The sequence below is a fragment of the Bombus vancouverensis genome, chromosome 7 (assembly GCF_051014615.1).
Source record: "Bombus vancouverensis nearcticus chromosome 7, iyBomVanc1_principal, whole genome shotgun sequence".
Lineage (NCBI taxonomy): Eukaryota > Metazoa > Arthropoda > Insecta > Hymenoptera > Apidae > Bombus > Bombus vancouverensis.
In genome coordinates this window covers 1,305,129-1,317,449 of record NC_134917.1, presented here as the reverse complement: position 1 = coordinate 1,317,449, position 12,321 = coordinate 1,305,129, and the positions used below count along the sequence as shown (strand labels likewise).

The 12,321-nt window shown below is 41.4% G+C and overlaps 1 protein-coding gene across 1 annotated transcript; it reads left to right on the top strand.

The window, feature by feature from the left end:
• Nucleotides 1-358: 358 nt before the first annotated feature.
• On the top strand, nt 359-12,045 carry hbn (aristaless related homeobox homeobrain). The gene is made up of 4 exons (XM_033336900.2): nt 359-797; nt 5,335-5,624; nt 9,664-9,751; nt 10,896-12,045. Exons 1-4 carry the CDS (start codon nt 725-727, stop codon nt 11,357-11,359), a joined length of 915 nt encoding a protein of 304 aa, XP_033192791.1. The 5' UTR covers nt 359-724; the 3' UTR covers nt 11,360-12,045.
• The last annotated feature ends 276 nt before the right edge of the window (nt 12,046-12,321 follow it).

The window sequence follows — 12,321 nt, the reverse complement described above, 5'->3', positions numbered from 1 at the left end:
GGAGAAAGGTTGATTGGAAAGACAGATAAAGGGATGAATATACGGGATGAGGGCACGATGAACGAAGATGGACACAGAGTGAGAGAGGATCGGATTGAAGGAGGAAGATTCGAATAGGGAGGGGGTAGAAGAGGAGGTGGAAAAAAATCCGGGGATTTACGCGGAAAGGGCAAAATATTCCCCGCCCAGGTCTCATTCAAGCCCCGAGTACGGGGTGGCTTTGGGTGAGAAGCGTGCGCCCTCATTGGCGGGGAGGCTAATATGGCGGTGTTAGGGGATGCGCGGTGGGGCGACTGTATGGGATATTAAGGGCTGCTTTCATGTCCGACGAGCCAGTTCGTGGTGCGCCGTCGTTTGGCGCATTTTCTTTTCGAAGTCAGAGTCGCGTGGAACTACCGACGCTCCGTCGTCTTCCTCTTTCCTTTTCTCTATCCATTTCTCTATCCTCCTTCGATTCTTCGTTTCATCGTTCAGTTACCTTACACGCGCGTATTTTTTCTCAACGTGTATTTCCCTTTTCTCTCACTCGCGCCAAAAAGAACGTTCTCCCACGAAGCTCCATCTATCTGCAAATCAACAGCGGGAAATACGATTTTCTTGATCGGGTATACCCGATAAGAGAGGATCTGTCGTCAGTGAACTATCGTGTACCGAACGCTGCATCCGATAGCTATTTGGCTTGCGATTTCAACTGCAATTTCCGGCGACGCTGCCGCGAAGAAGAATGGCGCAAACTTATAATCAAAAGAGGAACGTGTACAGCATCGATCAGATATTAGGACACGGCAAGGACGAAGGTAAGATCTTTATTTTTCTTCGTGTATCTCCTATAATCACGTAAAAGAAAGTGGCGAATAAAAATGAAGTTAACGTCGTCGATCGTTGCATTTAGGATCGTCAGATCGTTGTCGTCGGGTTGTGCGAGTTCAGTTAACGAATCCATTCGAAAATACCCTATCGTTCTCGTCTCGTTTATCACATTTTAACTTATTTAGACAGTAATTATTCCAAACAAAATAGCTATAACGTTGAAAATGAGACGGTCCGGGCCTGTTAGTTTCTATTTACTCGTCGCGAAACACCCGCGCGGCTTCCACAAACTCGCCGAGCAATATTGTATTATTATCTAGTATCTAATATCGTTAAGTAAACTAAGGTCTCATTTACCAACATTTTATTACTGCCGCATCGATCTGGTCACGATTGCGATAAAAAGTTTCCTTCTAACTAAAACAAAGTGGGTTATCTATCTTAACCCATCGACCAGCCGCATCAGATAGGCCGACGTAATTGTATGGCAATTTAGCAAATGGCGTTTTACCGATTTTTAAAATCGTTAACATCGATCGACCGATCGATCTTCTATGTAGTTTTCTGCCTATAGTTTGCGTTTTTCTCTAATCTACGTAATACGCACGTTAATCATCGTGTTAGGAAAAATTCCAGTTTCTCAGCTTCTCCGCTTCGTTACGCGTACGTAACTTTAATTGCCGTAAGCGTAAAAAGGCTAATTAGGTCGAAGTTCGAATCTATAGCGACGATCAGCGCGATGTAAATTTACAACGTGACTTACAGCACGCGAACGACCCAGCACCGCTGCATGTGCACGTTTGTTTGCGAGGCCATTTTACGTGGGAGCTCCCCGTGCAAACGCACGAACACGCAATTATTTCATCAAAACATATCCAACAATGAATTTCTCAAGAAAAAATCACGATTACGTATAATATTGTTAATTCCTACTTCGCGCCACGTGCTGCTTTCGCTGTTTCGCGATAAATTATGGAGAGTCATTTCTATACACGAGTCAGGACGTTATATAACTGCGCCACGACACGACATCAAAAGACGCTTTAAAACACGATGTGACTATTAACACGTTACAAAGAAGGGGTTTTCTCTTCTTCAATTATGAAAGTATAAAGCGATTAACGGAATAAGGGAAAACTGTTCTGCCAGTGTACCAGTAGTCACGTGAATCTTCGTAGAAAAATCGTAGATTCGTATTTCATACCGATACGTAGCCACTGACACACATAGAAGATTAATCAACCTCGCGTAAAGCTACACTTATTAAATTTCCGCGAAGATACTCGTGGTACGGTGATTTTTTGCTCCGTAAAGGATTATCCCGACCAGTTTAGCGGTGAACGTATTACCCGTAAACCCTCTTAAGGATTTTATTAGATTTTCAACGTAAAGCCGGACCTTGTGTAATCCGTTCTAGCGAAATATATCTTGTTCAGCAAGACGTGGGGTATGAGCTATCCTGAACTCGTTATCTGCAACGTTTAGGGATTTACTAAATACAAAGGAAAGCTATGTACATTTCTATACAGACAATTTCTTTTCATTTTTCTTTCTCAGGTAGTCGTTAATTACGACGATTCCTGCTTGATCAAATTTCCATACATTACGAATTGGTTTACGTGCTTACGTATGTTTCATGATACATGCGAGTACACAAGTAGGAATACAGTCGATGATCACTGTATACAGGTGGACCGATTATTGGCCCGTCCCGATTGTGGCGTGCAGAAATCAGGATGTGTTTGCGGATTTCGATCGTACAGTCGTCTAACATAATTAATGCGTCTGACAATACCCGTGCATCGAGTGTCCATTGATACGGTTCGCCGAGTATCACCTACAGATCGACACGTTCTCGGTTCATGGATCAACAGAATCTAGATTCGTCGAGAAATGGAAAATAATCGGAGAATTTCGTTTTCCTTCCTTTGATACAGTGATTTACAGGGACGAAATCGTTCTCTCTGGTTTATTGCTTTTGGCCTAGTTTGTGCGTTTCATATACACAGCTATAATATTTCTTCATTTGATAAAAACATCAATCGAAGTTTAGGTAGCTTTCCGAACCAACAAATTCAATCTTCTATATTACTGAATTTTCTTTACTGAATCTTATTGTACATGTTTGGCGAATAGGTTCGTATTATCGAAATGAAGTGCAGCAAAGATCCTAGATTCCAAACCTCAGTCTTCCATATTACGTTGAACGTTTCCTCGATGCGAGCTTAGAAAGATTTCGATTAAAGGATAAATTTGAGGAGCTGGTATCGATGAAAAAGATATATCGAGGCATGTGGTCAGCGTAACACGGTAAATAAATCTTTAATTTCGCGCCGCGAACTGCCTTTCCGGGCCACCCTCTCCGACTCAACCCCTATCGGTCGGTCGCAGATTTAATAAAAAGCAGCGGAGAGTTAGGCATCAAGTGGGTGCCCCATTGTACCCCTAGCATGAAAACATAAAAATCTCTCTATTCACTGTGGATTATCCGTACGTTATTTGCGTAAATGTTAGTGCGATTACGCGCACAAGCACACACATATGCACGCACGTATCACTCCTTTCTCTCTTCCTCGTATCTTTATCTCTTTGTCAGCATAGGGAGAAAGAGAGTCGACATGCGTGCCAGTTCGAACAATTCGCTTCGTTCGCAATTTATAACAACTGGCAGTTAGAGCGGCACCGAAAAGTAGGATTAGCGTTATTACGCACGAGTAGTAAATGCGCTTCTAATTAGTTCAAGCAAACGTGTGTAAGAGGATGATGGAAGCGGCGCACAAGGATGAGATACTGATATTGGAACTTTGTAAGTTACCTGCGGTGGTCGTTATCGCGTTGTTATCTAATTTCGTGGTCGATGTTGATGAGATCAAAAGCGTCGCCCTGTCTAATTAGATAGATTCCGCTAATGAACCTAGGATTTTCTAGATTAAAACACGTTACAGAGGACACTATTTCTACTCGTGGTCGTTCCTATAACTCTATAGTCTTGCACGATTGAATCAATGTTATCAATGAAATTTTACAGGTTACAGGTTATAATAAATTCTTTTACGTATCGCATGACTAGTTTAGTAATAAGGCGAATGAAATTTCAGAAGAAAATTTTACAAATAACGCAACTTGAAACTGATGGGACACAAGTCTCGTTTTATAAATATGTTCTATCTTCACCAAGCAAGTAAAATCCTAACTGCATGATAAAGAGCCGATACAATTTCACTCGACAATTTTTTCTTGTCAATAAACACCTAAAGTATTATCAACACGCGCTTTTAAAGAGATCATAAGCATCTTTCCCGCTGCGGAACAGTCTACAAAAAAATATCATACTACATTCTGCTTGTAGTATACTCTAATGAGCTCTTTAAACTCGGTCGACGTAAATGTTCATAGAAAAGACGACAAAGCAGACACAAATAGAGACGGAAGAAGAGAGCGAGTGAAAAAGGCGACAGGGGCAATAAAAGTTAGATAGAGGGAGAAGGAAGGGTCAGAGAAACGGGCGCGTGTGATACGCGTTCGCTACGTGCAAGGGGTTGTTGCATCGTAAGGGGGGTTCGAACGAGCGGGGGGCACCGGTGTACGACATGCACTCGTGATATTTGCTAATCACTGACGGCAACGGTTTTTAAGTACTATCGAGCGTGTACGTATAATGTACAGGTTCGCATCGATGCGTTATATTTCATATATAGGCGGATGTACAAAAAATGAAGCGCCGGGTGAGGCTTAAAATTGGCAAATCCGCCGATCGGACATGATCGGCGTATCGGGCGTATATCGGCGTCCAGTCGTTGCGCGGCTTAAAAATGAAATTGCACCCACACCGACCCCGCAGCATCTCCAACCCTTCTCTGTCCCTCGCACACTCCCCTCCACCTCCTCTCGCGCCAGTGTTCACGCTGTGCTCCTCGCTGTTTCTCGTCGCTTGTGTATATCAACTGAACGTCAATTTCGTTTTGGCAGCGCTGACGATTTAGCTTAATCGCCCCGATCCTCTCTTCCGCTCAAGTATCGAAGGCCCGCGCTACCGTTTGATACGCGTATCTATCCGGACTTCAATACGATCCCTGGCCCTTTAACACCAGCCATCGGTTGATGTCTCTATTTCACTATACCTCGCGATGAATCTAGACGTTAACGATTTAAAGACCAATATCGTCGCTTAACACCGCAATGATGATAAGGTAGAGTTATTTGAATCAGTTAAGCTTCTACACTTTGTAATTCAATCTCCGATTTGTATGGAATAATTAAACTGTGATGTATACTACAAGATATTATAATACAATAATGCAAGAAGAAGGAAATATCGTGTACTTTAAGCTCAGAAAGTAAAAATATAAAAGATCTTCAGTAGTATTTCGATGTATTTGATTTTAGCCAATCAGAAAATAAATTTAGTTTCTAATAGCAATGGTTTAGTCGAATGACGCATAAAGAATTGTAGGAAAAGGAACGTCTCAATTCGTTGAATGATCCGAACTCGAAGTGAATTAGTCTTTTCGTTCTTGTTTGCAGATCACGCGACGTCGTCCGATGCCATTGGTGATGCCGGAGATACAGAACTCGGTCATCTGAGTGATCATCAGATAAACGATGGCCTGCACGACCCTTTAAATCTAGGAGAGTCGGACCGGTTAAATCTAGGAGAATCGGATCGGCCACGCAAGGTTCGAAGGTCCCGCACTACGTTTACCACGTACCAGCTGCACGAGCTCGAGAAGGCCTTTGGAAACACACAGTATCCAGATGTGTTCACCAGAGAAGAACTCGCGATGAGGTTAGACCTTTCCGAAGCTAGGGTGCAGGTGAGTTCAATTATTTAATCGAAGCTGATTACTTTCATTATTCATTGCTGATAGCTTAACTTCCGAAAAGGGGGACTATGATAAGTAAATATTTTTTAATTAAATGCAAAAATAGCTGATATTATAAAATTAGTACCAAAACATCTGACACAATTTATTTAATTCGCTATTCTGTCTTATAAAAGATTCTCAGCTATAAATTATTAAGCATATATATATTATTTAACTTGCCCACTGTACAGTACGAAAACGTAGGTAGCGTATCATAGCAAACCATACATTTTTTAAGAAATTTAAATTTTATATGTACAATTCTTTAACGACTCCAGAGCTGTATTCTTGCATTTATATTAAATCTATTTACGCACAAAGTAATTTTCGTGATCGAAGAAAGAATTTGTTGAATGTGCGTCGTAGGATATTTCTTTCAACGTTAGCCACGGCTCGATAAAATTATACTAGCCAAGATGTTCGAAATTGTCTTTAAAACTGTGTATGCGCACCGCAAGCTTTTCAAGCTTGATATTCGAACGAAAGCCGTTGGTGAATGAGCCGCAACTTCAGCGCCGGCCTCTCAACTAATTACATACTATTGTACCGAAAATCTGCCGCTTCTCTTCGACGTCTGTAATTTCGCGAAAGACGCGCCAAACCATACTCATGCTACAGGGATTAATTTTATACGAGCCAGTCGAACGGTAAAGAGCGTACGGGGTCGTAATCTGCTTTGAAATTATTTTCCAGCCGTGCCTTTTAACGGCTGTGAGAGAGCACCACCTGCACATATTTTGACGTCAGTGAAAACAAAAAATAAAAATAAAAAAGGGGAGCGAAAAGAAACTGAATTTATGAACTAAAAAAAAGAAGAAAAGAACGAAGAAGTGAAAAACGAAAAAAAGATAGACGAGAAAGAAGGGAAAGAGATTTAGATGCGCAATTATAATTTTCAAACGATTCAAATTGTTTAACCGGTTTGAAGGTTCAAAGAAATAACCTCGACATAATTATCCAACGCGTTTCCTTATGACTTCGTCGTTCACGTTAGGTTGATTAAATGTCGATTCTAAAAATTGACAGAGAAAACTTCGTTTTCGATATCGATGTATTCTTTAATTTCTCCGTATTCTACAATATTCTTTCCCTCCGAAAAAGGTCCTCGGCTGGGAATCTTTTGACCACGTTAATTTGATCACGAACCCAAATAAATATCAGCCCTAGGGTTCACCAACATTATCACTCGATCATTCACGAAACGAGTCCGAATTACGTGACGTAGAATCGGCACACGACGATGTCGTCGGCGATGGAGACTAGAAGAGGGGTTGAACTGAAGTATTGGCGACGCTCCCATAAATTATGACTTTTCCATGGATGGAAATCGGTTACACGATTAGCGTAACCATCATGGCACCCTCGCTCGTACGTGCAACAAGGAGACGAACAGTGGAGCTTCTTAGCTAGAATGAAACAGTGAATTGAAGCGGGACGGAAGAAGGGATTGATCACGAAAGAGAGAAGAAGAGAGTAAGAAAGAGCACTGTGTATATATATATGTGTGTGTGTGTATATATAGATATATATATATATACATATATAGATAGTAGATATATATATGTGTGTGTGTATATGTAGAGTATAGAGAAGGGTCGTGGATGGTGCCGTCGTCGAAGGGTGGCGTGCAGTTGAAAAGAGACAGAGAGCATTCCGATTGGCCCATTGTGGTACAGCCAAGCGACAATGCCGGCAATTGGCCGTCGCTCGACAAAACCGCTAAATGATCCGCCGCGGCGCAGTGGTGCCACGGCCACTTTATTTCAATCTAGGAAATCCTCCGCTACTCCTCCTCCCACGCCGCCCTCAATTCCAGATGCGAAATTACCCATTTTTCGGTATTAATGGCCGGCCGATGTATCGTGTTCGATCGTCGATCGGCCTGGATGGTAATGGAATCGCGAATCGTTTCTGCCCCGCTTCCCATTCCCCGCGTAACAGACGCGTCGCGTCGAGCCTTCTAGCTTTCGCTTTTTTGTTACGCTGTTTGTTTATCGATTCAAAGAGATTTTTTAATCGTAGTTAGAACAAAAGACGCTCCGCGTCTCGAGAGACGTGCGAAACAGCAGGAATTATCCTCTTCGTAACCAAAATTTTGTTCGATCATGGAAACACCGTAATAGTGATATCCATGTTCATTTAGTGCTTATTTCATTGTAAGTATATTACGATGAGCAAATTACTTTTTCGTATTAAATATGAAATACATACATTACAACAGAGTAAATACATTACTGAACTATTCACATCCAGTAAAATTTCATTTGTTACCCAAAGAAGAGAAATTAATTTACCGTTAGGGTTGCTAATTTTGTGGACATGCAAATTTCAAATTAGGTATTTAAATAATTCTTGTTTTTTACGCGTCATTTTATTTCTGTCAAAAACAAATTATATCATAAAGTCAATCTGTCTTTATTCATTTTCAAGTTCATTTTTACGTAATAAATAAGCCGGTTAACAGGTTGAGCGTTCTTTTTATATCTACTATTTTGTAACACTATATTAGAAGGTCGTAATAGATGGAATTTCGAAGGTCATAGGAAAAATGTTGGCTCTGGTGCTTTCAACAAGTAAGAGAGAGCGTCGACAGGAAATTTGCGGTAGAGACGGCGGTGGAAACGTTACACCGAGATTGTACGGACCGTAGATGGGGGGATTCAAACTTTCGGGTTCGCGCTGGGTCGGTTAAACGACGCGCTGCAAGGTTTGCGAGCACTTAGGCGTTAGCGGGGTATTCAGGAGCGATTAAATAATTAACAGCAATTAGGCAATTGAATTTCCTTCTCCAGCCTCGCGACGTTCGCCTCTTTCCCTTCCTCCAAGCTCCTCCTCCGTTCAACTGAACGTTCCAAGTCACTTTCAAAACTTTCCTTGATTTCCAGTTTCTATCAACGATATTCCTAATTTCTATTTCGAAATATTCTCGGTAATTTCCAACGTTACACACACGTTAATTACAATCCTTTTCCAATCTGTATCATGTCTGTCTAATAATTTCGAATTGGTTCGAACCGCGTGTGTCTAATCATTCAGGAACGAATTATGAAAAATCTTCGAGCAAACATCTTCGAAATTACGATCCAGATGCAATAAATATCATCGAACGATCTACGCGTATTGGATCAATGGCGACGAACGTCGTCGACTGAAAAACACTGGATTTTCCGCACAATGGAGGCAGGATGTAAAATGCAATCTCTCCCTCGTTCTCTGTCTGCTTCTCGCGGAATCTGCCAGTGGCCACGAAAAATCAGAGCAACCCAGGCGGAAAGCGAAAGCATTTATATGGCAACGGGGCCAGCGGTAACGGTGTGCTGGGGGCTTTCGAAGGGGCGGCGAGGTGCGAGGGCAGGGGTTGCTACCACTCAGGAGTACGGAGGAAATCAGGATAATTGTTAACAATTAGCTTAATCAACCTCGAGAGCAAGCTTTTGTTGGCTGGTTCTGATACGGCCGCCTGGGGTTCTCATGCGTCGCTCGCGCGTATTTTCTTCTAAGAAATAATTCGATGATTTTACGCGACGATCGTCCCCCCTAATACAGAGCAAAGGGAATGGATGAAAAGATTGCATCCTATCTATTTTCTAATGAAAAATTGCACTATTTACATATGCAGAGTAGGTTCTAATAATTTTATTTTCCGTGTCCATTTCGTTTCACCAATCTTTATAATTTCTCCTCATACTCGTCGTATGGATTATGGTTGCGATCCGACACAGACAGATTGTATCTGTAACATAATATAGTTTCACCACTAACATAAACTTCAATTATAAGACAAGTATCGTCAAATACTAAATAAATACTTCGATATTTTCTTCTGATATGATATTGTATCGGTGAATAATTAATCCTTGCAAATCTATATTCAAAGCAATACTTTAAGATAAAACATTTCAAATGATTCAGGCGATTAAACGTTTTTACGATACATTACAAGTGTTGTATTAAAATGAAATCAAATTTATTATTCTTATGATTGCAGGTCTGGTTTCAAAATCGGCGTGCGAAATGGCGTAAGAAGGAGAAAGTGCTCGGCAGAGACACCAGTTTTATGCACGTCGAACAAAGTGGTGAGTACACGTCTCTTTTAAGAATTGTTCCTCGTTCGATTTTTTATTTCAATACGGGAGAATAGCGTGGTCTGCCGATTTAATATGCGAAAAGACGAGTCGCGAAAGTTAGGGAAGGTAGATGCAATCAACATCAATTACATCTAATTTCAGTGTCGGCCATCGTAGCTACCACACGCGAACAACGTGCGACGGAAGCTTGATCGTTTAATTTTTCATGAATGGTCCGATTGGTGCTCTGTGAAACTTTACGGCCAGCTATCTGGAAGAAACGGATAAATTTTTGGTTTCGAAAAACGATAGATCGTCCATCTTAATTTGGATAATCTAATCATTTTAGTCATTCGTTAATTTTTTAAAGATTCTAGGTAAACAAACCAATGAAATCTTTACTTCAGTCGAAACACCTAATTTCAGATCTGCTTTGTCCAAAATTAATTGACTGTTCAAGATGTCCCATCCCCCGATCTGTTAAAACAATTTGTCGAGTTTTTAACGGTGAATGTGTTCTGCATTGCATTTGACAGGATTGGAAGAGGATCCTTTATCACGAATTTTTACCAACTATCTAAATGTTAGGTTTAATCTACAATGTTTTCTTCTTCAATGAGAAAATATGATCAATTTTATTCGCTATACATAGCATAGTATTTATTTATTTTTGTCTCCATCCAGTTCTTTCAACGATGAAGCTATCGAATACATGTGTTACCATACATTTTTCGATTGTATGAGCACATAACATGCGATAAAGTGTGCAGTCTATGAAAATACATTGCCTTTCAATTTTCTTAAAAACCATTTAGAACTTTCCGAACAAGCAAGTTTCTCCTTCGATTCTCTCCTCTACGACCTCCTCTTCCTGAATTTTCCTCTCATCTAACGTCACTAGCGAACATCTAACAACCATCACACCGAAACACAGCAGAAATAAGAAAAGAAACCAGCAGATAGAATAAACGCCACGATCAGAGCCATTGCTCTTAACGAACGGCCAATTGATTCTGGACAAACGATCGAGACAAAGACGCAGTTGGATCGCGAAATGCTAATTCTCCTCAGCGGCCAAAACGGAGCAACCCCGTGGCGGTCGAAAAAACTTTCGCAACGAACTAAAATCCCTGCAAAAATGGTATGATTGCAGGTGTCAACGAGCTGTCCCTTCAAGCCCGCCTGCTCCAAACCGCCGGCGGTGTGCCAGGTGCGGATCCATCGACAGGACCAGCGGGTGCCTTTCCCTGGTTCATCCCGCCGGTGTTCCCACCGCCGTGGCCGGCCAGCGCGCCAAAGCTGCCCCCCTTGCACGCGATCCTGTCTCAGTATATTGGCCTACCCCTTCCGCAAAACCTGGCGTCTCTGAACACTGTTCTTCCGGTCGGCTTGAACCCGGCCTCGACCCTCAACCACAACAACGTTAATGGACACACGCTTGGAAGTCACATACCTGGACATCCACTGAACTTAGGCATGCAGAGTCTGCCGCAGAATCTCAGTTCGAAGCATGACAAGGAGGAGGATTCCGCTTCGTCAGACGATGAAATCAGAAGGCAAAGCGCGGAGGTGCTCAGAGTGAAGGCAGAGGAAGTTCTACGCAAAGTGGATAATTAACTGTGCAAGTTCGAAAATTTATCAGCGGTCTGATGTAAATATGACGCAGAATAGAAGACGCTGAAACAAGAGCTGGATTGGACGTTGTTGAATGCCTTGACTTCATAGTAAAACAATGAAGGATGAAATCAGTGGAGTATCGATGGTTAGGGTCTCAGGGGTGGAACCGGAAGAATTTCGTGCGATCACCCGCTTCGAACGAAACGCAACAAGCTAGTCTGTCAAGTTATTCGATACGGACGTTTAATTTGAGCCGGAAAGTGTTGATGTTGAAACCGCTGGCGGTTTTTTGACGATGCAGGGTATTTTTTCTTATTTGTAATCGTGATACATCTTATCACCTTTGTTCTTTTTCAATCTTTTTTGAGTAACGATTACTGATGTACACGTATAAATGCAATATGGAAGGTATTGGTTAATGAATAGCCCTATGGATTATTGTATGGTTTCGGAAATTATTAGATTTTGGTACTCTTCAGCGCGTGAACACGACGTTGATGGTAATTTTTGCCAAAACCGTGGGATCGTTCACGACATTTTACTAACTAAATTGCGCTGAACGCGAACTTTCTCGGACGATCCAATTTCTTAGAAACCATACAAGAGACGATCATCTGGCGGACAATGAAGTTTTGTAACATACATGTACTATACGCAAACGTACATACATTATATAAATATATAGATCACGTATAGTTTCTTTCGTGTAAATATGTAGTTAATTAATTATCTCGAGAGAAATATATGACACTACTAAGATTTACCAACTTGTCATTTTTGCAATCCTTTGCCTAACTACCTTTTCAGGCTGCGTCATTAGAGAAAGAATCAATACATATGGTTGTCTATTAAGCCAACTAATCCAATTCCAATATCACGTAACCTCGATCTTTTTCAAGCTCAACGCCTCTGTCCTTTCGATCGAAGTTAATATCAAAAGCACAACGGCACAAATGGCAGCT

Bases quoted from the DNA above. Each gene is read 5' to 3' on its own strand.
- hbn (XM_033336900.2), top strand. From the start codon at position 725: ATGGCGCAAACTTATAATCAAAAGAGGAACGTGTACAGCATCGATCAG. The intron at 5,625-9,663 runs GTGAGTTCAATT...TTATGATTGCAG, and splicing joins TTTCCGAAGCTAGGGTGCAG to GTCTGGTTTCAAAATCGGCG. The intron at 9,752-10,895 runs GTGAGTACACGT...GTATGATTGCAG, and splicing joins TATGCACGTCGAACAAAGTG to GTGTCAACGAGCTGTCCCTT.